The sequence below is a fragment of the Camellia sinensis genome, chromosome 8, assembly GCF_055761805.1.
Source record: "Camellia sinensis isolate YWXY chromosome 8, ASM5576180v1, whole genome shotgun sequence".
NCBI classification, from domain to species: Eukaryota; Viridiplantae; Streptophyta; class Magnoliopsida; order Ericales; family Theaceae; genus Camellia; species Camellia sinensis.
The window spans coordinates 33,798,530-33,814,580 of record NC_138968.1 but is presented as its reverse complement, the minus strand read 5'-3'; the positions used below and the strand labels follow the sequence as shown (position 1 = coordinate 33,814,580).

Here is a 16,051-nt window from a genome sequence, read left to right as displayed (position 1 = left end):
GATGTATGAAACTTACGAATCGCTTTCTTGTTGTGGAGCATTGTTGACATACTCAAAGTCATAACTTGTGTTTTGTGAGTTTATTAATTTGAAAGAGGGTTGTGATTGAGCGTCTCTTTCAATACAAGCTTGCAAAAAATTCTCCACGTAATCTTGCTGCAAAAAAATAATTTTTATATAACATAGAAATTTACGGACAAGTCAATGGGATTCTATGAAAATTATCATCACATAAAGATGATGATGGATCAGAGAAATTTGCACTCGTTACCAATTGTTTTGCATCTTTGACATATTTGTCTTCTGCATCATCCCTCCTTGGCCTCAGTGAGTTGTAGAACCTCCATAAATTGTCTTGTTTGTCCAGGACAAGCAAGGTCCAGTGATTTCCATGTGTGGACTTCTCATTACCTCCAGTATTTATTGGGAAATGGAGGAACCTATAGTTCCTCCATGCTGTTTCAATATGCTTGTCAAATAAGAACACTCGAAAACTTTGATTTTCTGTCATGTTGATGAAATTTTGTGCTCAGAGAAAATCAAAAAATGGTTTTGTTAGTGACACAACTGACTTCAAGAAGTATATTAAGAAGAGAAAGTAGAAAGTAAATTCCAGAGAAAATCAAATAAAATAGTAGTAACATACTAAGCACATGGATGTGAAAAAAAATGAGGTTGGTTGTTGTTTCTCTCTCATTTGGTCAGCCAAAAGGATCTCTCCATAGCCATCAATGACCTGAAAAATATGATTTATAATTGTAATATTGTTTTATAAAGGCTGATGGAACATTGCAAAGAAATGTTGATGAAAGGGAAAGACTTACATTGTTGGCAATTTCTTTTTGCTTTATGAGGTTTCCAATGTCTTCAAAGGTAATGATATTCAACTCACTTGTCCAAATTAAAGCTCTACAAGATGACAAAGAAGGGATTGAATTGTTGTTAATGCAACATAAGTTTATAATTTGTTGTTTGTTATGTTCTATTTTGTTTGTTGTACTTACTCAAGCCCAGACACATTTGATATGTGCTGCAAGATGTCTTTTATATGATCTTTTATCAATCTTGAAATGGGAAGAGTTTGTGGAAAGACCCAAGATTTTTTGATGTTAATAGGTTGAGGCAAGACGTATGCATCAGCATTAAGCACTTCTTTGTCCTTCGTGCTTTGCTCAACTTGTTTTGCAGCTTGTTTTGAAGCTCTAGTCACTTTCGCAACTTTCGGATATTGGAATTCTGGATCATGCTGCTTTTCCTTCCTTTCTTTTGCCTTTAAATTTTTTATCATTGAGGTCGGATCTTTTTTGACTGTAGGCAGTGAAAATATTAGGAAAAGTGAAATTTCTCTGAAGCAACAGATGATATTTCAATATGTAAATTTATTTAATTCAATATTTTGCAGTTACCATAGAGTTTCTTCTTTTGTTTCGGTTGTTGTTTGTGTGGCATTTGCTCTTGTTGGGTTGTTGGTTGTTGTTCCACTTGCATTCCAACTATACACAGTGAAAATCAAACAGGCCCCAAAAATGGAATAAGAAAATATACAGAGAAATGAAATGAGCAGTAGAAATATAACTAATGTGTTGAGAGAGATATAACTTCCAGAGAAAATTACCAATGACAGAGAAAATTATAATAAATAGAAATTTCTCTGAGTTATGATGGCACAAGGACATAACTTTTTGTGGCTCAAGATTTTCACTGACCTTGTGGTTGAAGTTGTGTTGGTGTTCGGTATGGTTGTGTTGCTAGTTGGACGGATAGTTCTTGAACTTGTTCATGCAATTTGGCATTTTCAGTTTCAAGCTCCGAATTTGAACACCTCAACTGTTGAATTGTTTTTGCATCGTCTGCTTTTTCAACCTCCAACATCCTTAGTTTCATTCGGATTGTGCTTTCTTTTTCTTGAAGTTCTGAGTTATGTGATGTCAGGATTCTTATTGAAATATCCTTTTCAGCAAGTAATTCCATCCAATTTCTGTCTTCTTCTTTTTTAGATTGAGACAGTGCCTTCAGTCTTTGACGTAGATCAGCAATTTGGGCATCCTTTGATTCCTCAAATTCTTCAGGCTGATGCATTGTTGAGCCACAAATGTCATCATGTTGTTGGTCCATCGGCTCATTATTTTCTTCTTCATCACTTTCATCCTTGTTCTCTTCTTCTTGTTCATCTTCATCTTCATCTTCTTGTTCACTGTCTTCTTCTTTCTGTTCATTTTGTTCTTTGTCTTCTGGTTCTATTTCTTCACTATCTTTGCTGGTTTCTTCTTCTGTGCTGCTTGCTTGATGTTCTTGTCCATTGCTGGCTTCGTATTCTTCTGTGTTGCCTTCTTTTTGTTCATTCTCTCCATCTTCAGATGGATCTTGTAATGTCTCCTTGAATATGACAATTGCCTTTTTTAATTCTTTCTTCGTCTTTTTGCCAAGACAGAACTCCTCAGATAGGTTTTTGACTAGCTGCTTGTTATCAATCTGTAACATGAGGCTCTTTCATTAGAGAAATGTTACAAAATTCACTGAGAGAAAAAATTCAAATAAGGAAAATAAAATTCATCTAAATGATACTAATTGGAAACAAACTTCAGAGAAAATTGTATTGGGCCAGAGAAAATTAGAGACATGGAGTTAATTTTATGGGGCAGAGAAAATTATGAAACAGTGAAATAAACAGTGTTTATAAGTTAATGTTTTACTATATTTGTGTCAGAGAAATTTGAATTCCAGTGAAAATTCATTAGAAGGGTAGAAATAAACAGTGTTTATCAAAGATGCAAGGCACACAAGTTATGGGCAGAGAAAATTACACACAAAGAGATAAAATTTGATGGGCCAGAGAAAATTATGTAACAAAGAACATAATTCAGATATTAGAGAAAATCAATCAGGGCATATAAGTTAATGTGTTACAATTGTGGTCAGAGAAATTTGGATGGCAGAGAAAATTGATTACAATGGCAGAAATAGACCAGTGGTAAGCAAAGAAGAAAACATAAATTGATATTTCAGAGAAAATTAATCTTAATCAATCAATGCACAAGGAGGGAAACAAAGTAGTGGTCAGAGAAATTTTGAAATTTCACTGAGATTTCAGTAGCAATAGGAATCTAACCTGTCGAGGTGCAAGAGAGTGGACTGGTGTCTTTTGCAGCTGTTTCGTCAAGGTTTGAAGGTTCCACTTGGTACATCTTGGGAAGTCTGTTGTGTTACTGTCTTCCGAGTCAATGATAGTTGCATGTTCACATAGCCAATACTGTGATGAAAATGAAAGTAAATAAAATTTTGTAAACGCACAAATTTGTAAGTATGATAACTGCAAATTTGAATGGATATTATACTTACCAGCAATGCAATGACACACCCCGTAACTTTTTCTGGAGTTCTGTGCAATGCCATGATAGAATCAATCAATGTTGATGTGATTGCTTCAGGCCAATCATACTGTTTCATTGATTCAAGAGGTTCCACATACTTTATAAAAACCCAACCTATTGAATTCCCACTTGTTGCAAAAAATAGGGTGAGACACAAGTACAATGTAACAATGATTGCTACATCTTTGAAGTCAGTTGGTTGCTTGCCTGCCTTTCATTGCTTTGACCAAGGCATTTTTAAGAGCAGGACCAGTGAGCCTTGTGTCCTTTTGGAATCTTCTCATGAGGAATGCAGATTTTGGCTTTTTAGAGTATCTTAATGACATTGCTCCTTTACCTCCTTCCAAACCAAAAATCAAGGTCATGTCATTTGTTGTAAAGGTCAGGTTCTTCTTCCCAACTGTGAATGCTTTTGTTTTTTCATTGTAACATTGGATTATGGCAACTACATCATCATCGGATTTCCTAGATTTCTTTGGATCCATCCTTCCAGTGGTTAGAGCTTGGATCAAATTCCAGAATGGGGTCTTTTGAAGCTCTAGAAGATGTTTTGAACTGAATTTAAGTGTTTGAAAGAAGGAGACGACAGATGAGAGGTTGGATCGGAATTGAATGCTGTAGTGAGCTCTCTTTCTGTGGAGTTTAACAGGTTTTTTCCCCCTTGAGCTTGAGTCTTTTGAAGTTGGGGTACTCATCTGGATGCTAGTTGCTTCATCAGCTTGGACTTGTGTGTTTTGGGAAGGAGTTTGTGGTGTTTTAGTGCTGGTTTTTGATCTTAGATGATAAGAGGACTGAGAGAGTTGTTCTTTCTTGCTTGGTGTTTCTAGTGTTTTGCTGCTGGTTTTTGATCCTAGTCCATAAGAAGACTGAGAGAGTTTCTGTTTTTTGCTTGGTGTTTCCGGTGTTTCGCTGCCTTTACGTTTTACCATTTCTAGACAATGATTAAAGCATAGAGATGTCAACATTAAATCCCAGAGAAAAATGGACATGTCAGAGAAAATTACAGATAAGGGAGAAAATTGGAGATGCCAGAGAAAATTACAGATAAGGGAAAATTACAGAAAATTTGACATGTCAGAGAAAATCAACACAGCATCATAAACATGGGAGAGAAATTTTCAATAATTGTTTAAATTACAGATAGAAGTAAACATACCAGAGAAAATGAATGATAGAAAAAAGTAAACATGGCAAGTGAAAGAAAATTTCCATTCCACAATTAGCAAAGATAAAATAAACAAAGTAATGTAAACAGGGCACTGAGAAGTACACCATATTGAAATCAAGAATTGAACAAAATAAACATACCAGAGAAAAATGCACATTCTGGAGAAAATTACACATTCTTGAGGAAATTTCCATTCCAGAGAAAATTTCAATTCATAATATTAAAATGCAAGAAAAATTTACATACACAACCAGAGAAAATTAACCATGATAGAGACACTTAAGGGAGGAAAGTGGTGCGATGTGGTCAGAGAAAATTATAAATACCAGAGAAACTTAGACAGGGGCAAGAGTGTAATTGACATTGCAGAGAAGGATACATATTCCAGAGAAATTTATAAAGCAGAGAAATTCAGAGACAAAATGACAGAAACATGTTCAAGAATAAGATCAAAATTCAGAGAAATAACTTTTTCTCAAAGTACATATGGCAGAGAAAATTCAAAGAAGAAACATTCATTCCAGTCCACAATATTAAAATTTCAGAGAAAATTTAAAATAACAAAGACACAAGGGAGGAAAGTGATGTGATGTGGTCAGAGAAAATTATAAATACCAGAGAAACTTAAGACAGAGGCAAGAAAGCAATAGACATTCTAGATTAAGATAGACATTGCCATTAAAAATACATATTACAGAGAAATTTACGGAGCAAGAAAATTTATAGACAAAATTACAGAAACATGTTCAAGAATAAGATAAAAACACAAAAAATTGTTGTGAAAATAAACATGCCAGAGAAAATTGAAAGAAGAAAATTACATTAATAAAAAATCAGAGAAATTCAGATGCCAGAGAAATTTACAGATAAAATCACACAAACATGTTGAAGAATAAGTTCAAAATACACAGAAATAAATTTTTTCAAATTCAGGTAGCTTTTTATTACGAAATTGAAACCCTAATTTATGAAAGGTTATTATAAAATGCTATTAACTGTGTTTCCAGAGAAAATCTAGTTGTATTGTAGAAAAACTGACCAGAGTTAGGATGAAACTTGAATGATGAGCTGATATGGCCCGCGATGAAGATGCGACGTGACGAAGATGGACTGTGATGATGATGAGCAGTGAAAACGAAGCTTTAACCTAGGTCAGAGAAATTTGTGAGGAAGGAATGGGAATGATTTTTGGAGAAGATAACGAAGCTGTAATGTCGATGGTGCAGATGATGTTGAAACCCTAATTCTGCTGTTCTCCTGTTCGTGAAGATGCTGGATGTTTGGAATGTAACTGAGACGTCGGAATGAGTTTGTTTCTGTGTTGATTTTGGCGAGGGTATTTTGGTCCACAAAATAATTAAAAACGCGCGCCAAGTTGTTTCAGGGACGTGAGGCATCACTATCTTTTTGTGTGTCATTTATCCTCTAAATTGTTATTATTAGGGACCTTAAAAAAAATCCCCCAATAAAATATATATTTCAATGTAAAAAAAATGATAAAATTATTTTTTTATTAATACGACTAATAAATTTTTAATGAAAGTAAAGCCAGATATTATATGAATTAAAACTTTTAGGGAGTGTAGTGTATGTAATTATGTCAAACTTGCGAAACTTACTGTATTTTTTCTAAACCTCAATAAAAGTTAGTGTAATTTACCCAAAAAAGAAATATCATATGCTCAGTTACTATTTTTATAGTCTTTAATTATAACATCAGTCCTGCTACATCTCTTAATTTAGCCCTTTAATTCCATCTCCAATGATGTCGATTAAAAAATAAAGTTTGAGAGAGAGAGAACTGTAGGTGTGTTTTCACGTAGGTCCTAATCACGTAAATAGGGATAGAATTTGGAGCTCTTAATTAGGGGATGAATCATTTTTTTTATCAATCCCATTACATCTCCTAATTAAGGCCCCCATTCCATCCCCAATGACATGACTAATACTTATGTATAACAATCCCACACTCCTCTCTCTCTCTCTCTCTCTCTCTCACACACACACACAAACACACACATCTTTAACCCCACTAATTCCACATCATTAAGGGTGGAATTGGAGGGCCTCAATTAAGGGATGTAATTTGGAGATTTCAATTAGGAGATAAATAGTTTTTATTTTCAATCCCACTACATCCTCTAATTGAGACTCTCAATTCCACCCGAATGATATGGTCCATGTGAAGCAGTCTCACACTCCTCTCTCTCTCTCAAACACACACACACACATCTTCAGAGGGTAAATAATTTTTCTTTTCTTTTGTGTGGGTCTTTTCTTTTCTTATAACATATTCAATTTTGTAAGTTGATAAATTGAAATGGATCAGTACTATCGTTTACTTTTGTCAATTTTTTTTATTTAATACAAATAAAGAACATATAGTCTTAAGTGTGTTACAAAAATCAATAAAATCTAACATGGGAACTGAAATGAAGAAGGGAAATTATTCCAATGTAATCTTCAAAAAATTATTACATATATATGAAAATTTTTATAATTTTAATTATTAATATTGATAAAATTTATTATTAATTTATAATTATTTTTGAAGGTGTAGATTGATGTGAAATTTTCCCAATGAATAAAGTTTTTTTTGAAGGTGTAGATTGATGTGGAATTTTCCCAATTAATAAAGTTAGTGGGATGCCTTATAAATATCTCACATTCTAATTTTTATTACAAAACATAAACGTAAAATTAAGGGAAAATTATTTATAAGTCCTATTAGGAGACTTATGTTATATATGGTCCTACTAAAAAACTTATGTTCCCATAAGTCCTGTCGGAAGTTTGTTGACACATTTATCTCAATATTAGTTGTTAATATCATAAATAATAGTAAAACCATATATAGGAAATTAAATGTTATCATAGATCATATTTATATAAACGTAACGTGACGCGACACCTACATAAACGTAACGTGACACTTGTACGTAACGTGACACCTACATAAACGTAATGTGACACCTATAATCTATGGTAACATTCAATTTCCTATATAGGAAATTGAATGTTACTATAGATCATATCTATATAAACGTAACGTACATATCTATATAAACGTAATGTAACGTGACACCTATATAAACGTAACGTGACACCTATGATCTATGGTAACATTCAATTGAATGTTACCATAGATCATATTTATATGAAATGTAACGTGACACCAACATAAACCAACAATATTTTCACATTCAATTTAAAAAAATAAAAATTCATTAAGTTTGCAAAACGTAACATAATACGTTACGTTACGTTTATGTAAGTGTCACATTATGTTTATGTAAGTGTCACGTTACGTATAGGTGTCACGTTATGTTTATATAGGTGTCACGTTACGTTACGTTTACGTAGGTGTCACGTTATGTTGCGTTTATGTAAGTGTCACGTCACGTTACGTTTATGTAGGATCTTGTGGAATACATTCTTATCTAAATAGGACTTGAGACTCTATAAGAAATTACACAGGACTTAGCCTAGCATAAGTATCTGAAAAAGAATTTATAAATAAGTCTCCCTAAAATTAAATATAAAAAATACTATTTAAATATAATATTTAAATCCAAAAGTTATAAAAATAACTCAAAATTAAAATTTCAATGCTTGTAAAATGATGGATTTAGTTCTACCAATATTTTCACTATACTAAACTATCATGAAATTCACTTTCTTGTGTTCGCATCGTTTAGGGCTGTGTTTAGTTAAGGAATTTTGTAAAGGATTTGAAAAGGTAATAAAAAAAGATAGATAAAATATAAATAAAATATATTTATATTTAACATAATTTCATACATCTTTCCTTTTTTTACTTTCTGAGGCTTGGTTTGGGAAGTAGGTTGGCTTTTTGGCTTTTTGACTTTTTTGACTATTTTAGCCTGGGCTAAAAAGCTTGGTTTGGGAAGGGCTTTTTGGCTTTTTGACTTTTTTGACTTTTTTTGTGAGAGAAGAATGTAATGATTATAGGTTGGATGTGATGTTTTGTTTGTTATGGCTAAAATAGCCTATTTTGTTTTTTGTGGCTAAAATAACCAAAAAAGCTTGAAAATCAATGTTCTCAAATTTCCAAACCAACACAACTTGAGAGATGTAGTTAGGATTAATGGATTCATTTTCGATCCATACCCTTTCAAAATATAATTGATGCAAAAAATTAACCAATATGGTTAATTATATCATGAATCATATTTGACCAAAAAAAAATCACCTACTTTTGCAAAGACACTATATTATTTTATTTTTCTAAAAGTGTTGGGAACACACTAATGGTTGTGTTACTATTTGCAGTCTTATTTTTCTATTAATTTTTAATTTATTTATATTTATTAAAATAGAGAGAGAGAGGGAGAGGGTCATCACAATTTTTAATGGTGGGAGTGGAGGGCATCATCCATCATTAACCAACAAAACTGAAAATGGCGCTAATAATCCACTCCTCATCATCACATCTTCTCCTCAAGAAACCCCATCTTCCTCTGCTTCTTCTTCACTCCCCTCCCAAACCACCACCACAATTCATCGTCAAATCCCAAAACTCCTCCACAGAACCTCCAAAACCCGCTTCCCAAATCAATGTCTCCTCATCTTCTCTCGACCCACCACCCAAAAAACTCTCCTCGACTGGCCTAGGGTTTGGCTCTTCATCTTCGTCTTCCAAGAAATCGAAGGTGAATCCAGTTAGTACCAAGAAGAAACAGAGTAGTAGGAGAGAGAGGGCCTCGATTATTCGCAGATCGCCGGTCGAGAAACCAGAGTTTGTTTCGAAGCAACAAGAAGAAGATGGGGCTCAGGAAAATGATCAGCTGAAGAATGAGAGTGCTTTCCTTCTTGCGTGGTTGGTTCTCGGTTCGATTGTTCTCATAGAGGGTATTGCTCTGGCTGCTTCAGGTATATTCAGTTGCTATTGACTTGTTGAATTTGAATTTTTTGTGTGTAGATTTGTCCAGAGTAGATAAAATTGAATTGGGATTGTAATTGTAATTGCTTGCCATGTTAAAATTGGGATTGATTCAGAAAGTTATATCCTTTTTGGTGATTGTAAGTTGATTATGATTAGGAAATTATAACATTAATGGTTTCACATTAGAATTTTAGCCCGGCCTCTCAACCGCACATGCAGCCTGGATAGCATGTGGAGATGATAGAGAGATGAGAGATTGCCCGGATAGCATGTGGAGGTGACAGGGAGATGAGGGGTGAGAGATTAGACATTGGGTGGAGACTTGACCCATTAAAGACCACCCAAGACCAGCTCTGACATCATGTTAAAAGCATTCAACTCAAAAGCAATTGGCAATGAGTGGAGGGGTCTCTCAAGTATATTAATTGAACTTAGATGGCTTGGATAGACGATATGAGACAAGTTTAACAATCTTTTTCCAGATGATATTGTCCATGTCAGTTTTGGCTCATTAAAACCATGTTCACTTGATTTTTCTTTCTTTCTTTTTTGTGATTTTTTTCTTTAAAAAAATGAGCATTTTCACTGGCTTTATAACCCACTTATGTGTATATAGATGTATATGTACACATACATTTATTTAGTATAGCTTCTCTTCCCCCAAATTTTGACCGAGCAGAATGATGGAAAATAATCATCTAACTGATCTCATTTGATTGGAACACAAGGCTTGATTTGATTTAGTTTCTCTTCCCCCAACTTTGACCCGCCATTGTTTTCCAGTCACTACTGGGGACGGGGGAACTTTGTTTTTTTATTTTTTGCTTTGCTTGAAAAGCCTTGGTCTGTGTCCCGATTACTAGCTACAAACACATTTTTATTTCTGGTGGACTCGTTGATATTTGTGCATCCATCGATACTGCTTATTCTACCTTTAAGTTTCTGCAATATGTTTGAATGATTATGAGTTGATTGTGGTTGAGAAACATGTATTTAATTAGATAACTCATGCATATCATGTATGGTTCCTTTGGACAATGAGTAGATGCAAGATTGGAAAGAAAAGTATACAAATGAATTCTGTTTTGCACCTAATCATTTTATTTCACTTCCAGATTAACTTCTTAAATTCACAGGCTTTCTACCAGAAGAGTGGGATAAATTCTTTGTCAAGTATCTATACCCATCATTTACGCCGACAGTCTTCTTGTTTGTTGCGGGAACAGTTGCTTATGGAGTGCTCAAGTATCTGCAAAATGAAAACCTTCAAATCAAAAAATGATCTTTACAAAAGATAAGCAATATTTATGGGATGTAAGAGTAGGCTTCTCTTATAAATTATTTGGGTTGGGACAATTCAACAGTTTTTTATTTTTATTCTTAGGCTATATTGACTGTGTCTTTGCTTGTTATCCGTTTTATCCTGTAGAGTATGGTGTCTAATTACATGAAGGTATTACTAAAATGAGAAATTTGTAGAAGATTTTTTTTAATTATTGTATATTTTAAATTTCGACATTAAATGGGTCCTTCTAAGCAATTGGACTAAGGTTTTTAGTTCCACACAGGTACTAAGTAGCCAATTGCTCATTCTATTGAACTAAATGGGTAATGTTTAGTTTGTTGTAGTTTGACACTGATAGCTACTTTAATAGGAATGAGACTGCTTTTTTCTTTTCTTTTCTTTTTTTTTTTCTGTTAATTTATTTCGCGCATCCTCTATTTTTGTATTTAGTCTCCCTATCTTCAAACTTGATAAGGGAGAAAAAAATCATCTTTTCCAATTTTTACTAAGGGTGCAATTTGAGGGACTCAATCCGAGCAACCCGAGCACAGCCTAAATTTTTTTAGAGTTTGGACAAGATATTTTCAAATTTAGTACGGGTTTGGACAAAAATTCAGAAGTCCGAATTAAATTTAGACGGATTTGGGCAAAAACGTCAAATAATCCAAACAACCCGAAGCTCGAATTATACATATATAGATATATAAAAATATTAAATATACATATAAATTATTGGTCATTACATGATATTAAAGTAATTTAGATTATTAAATCATATTAAATACATATTATATATACAAATAACATAAAATCTTACTTTTTTTTATTTTCATTCATAAATTATAAAGACTACTATAACGGGATCTCTCTTACATTATATAAATTATTTGTTTTGATGGTATTAATGATTTTCTATATAAAAAAAATATAAATAGAATCAAATTTTAATAATTTAATAATGTAGCTAAAAAAAAAAAATCATTTACAATTTGGGCAATTCGGGTTTAACTCCAGTTGGGATTAGGCAGGAAATCTCGGGTCATAATTTGGGCTTGGGCGGGCTTGGGCAGGTTTTAGTACAACTTGGGTTGGGCTTGGACAACCTCCCAACCCGACCGAACCTGCTCGAGTTGCACTCCTAATTTTTACAATTTAATAATCTACAAATAAATATATTTCATTTACTATTGTTTTTTCTAGAGAGAGAGAAAAAATATAATTCATTTAGTAATCTATAAATATATTTCATTTGTTATTGTTGATTGGTTTTACCATTCAATTCATCAGGGCAGATTGATTGATCAAAAAGTAGGTATGGCACCAACTGCTAGTTCATAAAAAATTCTTATCCAATGTTCTAGATATCATTCTTGTGTTCTCGTTGCTGATCCATCTTTAGAACTTAGAATTTGTGCTTCATTATCTATAAATATATTTCATTTATTATTGTTGATTGGTTTTACCATTCTATTCATCAGGGCAGATTGCTTGATCAAAAAGTAGGTATGGCAAAGTTCTTATTCAATGTTCTAGATAACATTCTTGTGTTCTTGTTGCTGATCAATCTTTAGAACTTGGAATTTGTGCTTCATTATTTTTACCATGACTATCTTTTGAAGTTGATTATCTTATCAACAATGATTCATCCCACTAAAAACATCACCACTAATAGCACTAATGCATTAAAAAAGTAAAAAAAAAAAAAAAAAAATACAACTCCAAGACCAAAATATCACATCATTAATGACGAGACCCACTGCCACCTAATTAGTGGGAGCACTAATTAGTGCTCCCAAGCATTTTTCTTATCTTATTTGTATTGCACATCTTGTACATGTAGCCAGAAGTCCATGAGTCACCTATCATAATATCATGGTCGGTGAAATTATGAAAATTTTTTGGGGTCTTAAAATTTTTTAATTTCCTTTCATATATCGGAACCAAAATAATGTACAGATTACATATATTGATAACTAAGAGCACTTTCACCCGATACTTCAAATTTGATGTGGCACTCGAACAGTTATGTTTTGGCATCAAATATCAACTTCATCCTGATATGGCTTTTGACATTAAACTTTCATGCCAATTTTGACATGAAGACCCCTTGATACCCCTTTTTTTTCTTTTTCTTTTTTCATTTCTTTTGTCTTGAATTAAAGCATCCAAGATTGTCATCCCGAGGGATGTCATGGGATGACATCAGAAAAGAGTTTAAATTTTAAAAATAATATAATAATATATTTGATATATGGGATGCAGAGCTTTTATGTCAAATTGGTATATGTCAATTTGTCATCCAGGCCTTCAAAAAAAATTTGGCATTCCAAATTTTAGAAGTTCGGATGGATATGATCTAAAGGAGCAATTTTTTAAAATTGAATTTTCACATTTACCTCTAACTTTGACAACATCTAGAACCGAGTTAAGTTGGAAGATCAAATTAAAACATTTTTTATAGATTAAAGACTAAATTGACAAAATTTACATATTATAAATCAAAATGATACAAATTCTACACTATGAAAACTAAGACCATGTTTGTTTAGATTGAATAAAAAGGAATTGTAATCCATTAAACGATTAATCTTGAGACACTGAACTATTTCGAAGCCGTCCAATCCCTCTCCAAACAAACATCCCATACAAGGATAACAAAGGACCAAAAATGACAGTGGCAGGCAACTGAAAATGGTGACTATGAATAACAACACTCCGGAATGCTTTTTATTAAAATTACTTATTTATTTATTTATTTTGAGAACACGAAAAAACTCAATTTTTTTTTTTTGACTTTTTCATGTTACACCATTAATAATTCCAAATATGTTACCATTCCAGCCATCTCATCCTTGTGTTTACACACCTATTTTTTCAAACCCTACTTCACACCCACTTCAACCCCTGACTTCACACGTACTTCAACCACCACCTTTGACCACCACAACCATTTGTCCCACAACTCCCACCCTTACAACCCAACCCCCACTACAACGACCCAGTCCCTCCCTCTTCAACTCTCCACCATTGTGAGAGAGAGAGAGAGAGAGAGAGAGAGAGAGAGAGAAATTGACCTAGGATAGAAGAATGAAGAAAAGTGGGTGGGTGACAGCAATGGCAGAAGAGACAGCAAATCAAGAAGGATAACAAGGGAAGGGGCCGTGGCGTGGGCGAAATGGGAAAGTGTGGCAGGGGAAGGTGTTGCATGGATAGGGGAAGGGAAGGGAAGAGAAGGGAAGGCGGAGGGGTGGCAAAGAGGAACAAAGAGAGTGGTCAATAGTTGGCAGTGGTGGTGGCCAGTCGGTGGCTAGTTTTGTTTCAAATATTAGATTTTTGACCTAAAATATGATTTTTGCTAAGGGTTAAAACCATAATAATTTTTTAAAAAAAAATACCCGTGGTAAAGAGAGACAAACCAACAAAAACACCATCAATAACCAATTCATGTAACTAGTTTTTCCCTCATGCACAGTATTTAGACAAACTAATCTCTAGATATCAATACCCCAAGAGAGTTTCTCAACCATTAGCGGATCAAAAAAATAAAAATAGCATGTATTCAAATTTCTTAAAAATAAAAACATAACATCATAAGGTGACATCAAACTAACTTTTAAACTTCAAAATTATAATTGATAAAAACTCTGACCACGTAACTTACTACTACAAATCTTAATCCCATGTTGAACATCAAAGCAAAAGGTTCACTGTAGACACCCCATTTTTGACCGCCCTTACGACTTGGACATCACCACTTGCACACCTAATGATGAATGTGTGTATGCTTGTCAAGTGCTTGAAGCCCTCAGGAAAATGCCACAGTTTTGAGCCTTCAAACCCTATACACCTCTTGCCTTGTTTTGGACCAAAACCCTAGCTTTTCAAGCCTGAAAAATCTTGGGACTTGCCGGCCACCACTGTTGGCCTGCCAGCCACAAGTGTGTTTTGCAAATATTTTCTGCCAACTGTGCCAGCTATTGTCACAGATGCATGCACTTGCTTACACGTGTATGTATTGATATTTCTGAGGGAGTTTGATGTTTGTCTATATATAGAGAACCTCCCTTCTTGCTTTCAAGGTTGGAAAATTTTGGAGCAAAATATTTTGTCTCTCTCTACAATTCTCTCTTTCTCTTGCTAGTTATTGAACCTTAGCCTATACACTCTAAACCAAACCTTACCATCTTGGAGCTGAGGTACTTTTGAGCCTACTTTGAGCTCTTGAGAGTGTGTTTGTATTGAATTGTTGCTTAAAAGTGTTCTCCTCTTCAAGAGGTATAAGGCTTGGTGTAGACGTCCTCGAATGTCCCAGAAAAAAATCCCGTTTTGTTCATTGGGCTCACTACAGTTCAGACTCAATGTCACAGTTCTGAATCTAATCTCACAAAGTGCAATGCAAGATCGATAAATCACCAAAGAGTCCAAATCCGGCAAATCGTTTTGAAAAATTGATTTTTAGAAAGAAGTGCCAAACATGGACTGCTTCGCCAGATACAGAGTTGCCACCTAAATATTTTATTTTGGGGGAATTTAGGAAACCCTGACTCGTGCCTAAAGCCACGTGTCCGTCATCACCAAAGTTGCCTCGGCTTAGGAACTTGGGTACGATTAGGGAAAGTCATGCAATGAGCACCCCCGCTCGCTCGATCAATGATCGGCCACTACTAAACATGATATCTTGTTTTTGAAAACATATGTGCTCTTATTCCGGTTTATTAGCCTATAATTGCTACGTGATGCGCACAGCATACAAATATAGACTGGATCGTCTAAGTTGGAACAAAACATCGTATGTTTGTTTTTGAAAGCGGTTTGCTACTCGCAAGTAGGCTAAAATGTGGATTTTGCCACCCTCAAGTGGGCTTAGAAAACATGGCGATTTGCCACTCTCAAGTGGGCTTAAAACTCGCAATCGATGAATTGTTCCAATTTAAATAATCCAACCTTCATCCACAGGCATTCAGACAAGTATATCACATAAGCAGTTAGCCTCATGGCAAGCATGCTATCATGTTAACACTCACATACATGCAAGATGCTAAAGCATAAACACTCACAGTGTACTCCAAGCCAAAACAGAAACTAGTTAGTAATCAATGCATAATCCTAGTTCATGTTAAGATGGCTAATGCAACACATGCAAAATACAACTAAGATAGGCTCGGCTATTCTAAGATGGCATATGAGATGCTACAGATAACATGTATTCAACTCAGAATTGAAATACAATGCAGTTAGTATGATGCACTGAGCCTGGTGCATGCAAGACAGATGAATGGATGCAAATATGCGAAGCATAAGGATGCTAATTGAAACATGCC

At 34.2% G+C, this 16,051-nt stretch overlaps 2 protein-coding genes across 2 annotated transcripts; one reads left to right on the top strand and one right to left on the bottom strand.

Moving 5' to 3' along the window:
- Positions 1 to 538: 538 nt before the first annotated feature.
- LOC145797679 (uncharacterized) lies at positions 539 to 2,481 on the bottom strand. The gene is made up of 5 exons (XM_082885082.1): positions 1,707 to 2,481; positions 1,407 to 1,493; positions 1,005 to 1,308; positions 825 to 909; positions 539 to 736 (listed from the first exon to the last, which is right to left on the bottom strand). Exons 1-5 carry the CDS (start codon positions 2,479 to 2,481, stop codon positions 623 to 625), a joined length of 1,365 nt encoding a protein of 454 aa, XP_082741208.1. The 3' UTR covers positions 539 to 622.
- A 6,368-nt stretch (positions 2,482 to 8,849) lies between these two features.
- Positions 8,850 to 11,124, top strand: LPA2 (low psii accumulation2). The gene is made up of 2 exons (XM_028195974.2): positions 8,850 to 9,432; positions 10,582 to 11,124. The coding sequence occupies exons 1-2, from the start codon at positions 8,961 to 8,963 to the stop codon at positions 10,725 to 10,727; spliced, it is 618 nt and encodes a 205-aa protein (XP_028051775.1). The 5' UTR covers positions 8,850 to 8,960; the 3' UTR covers positions 10,728 to 11,124.
- The last annotated feature ends 4,927 nt before the right edge of the window (positions 11,125 to 16,051 follow it).

Excerpts from the sequence above, each read along its gene's own strand:
- LPA2 (XM_028195974.2), top strand. The coding sequence starts at position 8,961 with ATGGCGCTAATAATCCACTCCTCATCATCACATCTTCTCCTCAAGAAA. Across the intron at positions 9,433-10,581 it reads TATTGCTCTGGCTGCTTCAG|GCTTTCTACCAGAAGAGTGG; the intron begins GTATATTCAGTT and ends TTAAATTCACAG.
- LOC145797679 (XM_082885082.1), bottom strand. The coding sequence starts at position 2,481 with ATGTTACAGATTGATAACAAGCAGCTAGTCAAAAACCTATCTGAGGAG. Across the intron at positions 1,309-1,406 it reads ACAAAAGAAGAAACTCTATG|TCAAAAAAGATCCGACCTCA; the intron begins GTAACTGCAAAA and ends CACTGCCTACAG. Across the intron at positions 910-1,004 it reads TCAAATGTGTCTGGGCTTGA|AGCTTTAATTTGGACAAGTG; the intron begins GTAAGTACAACA and ends GTCATCTTGTAG.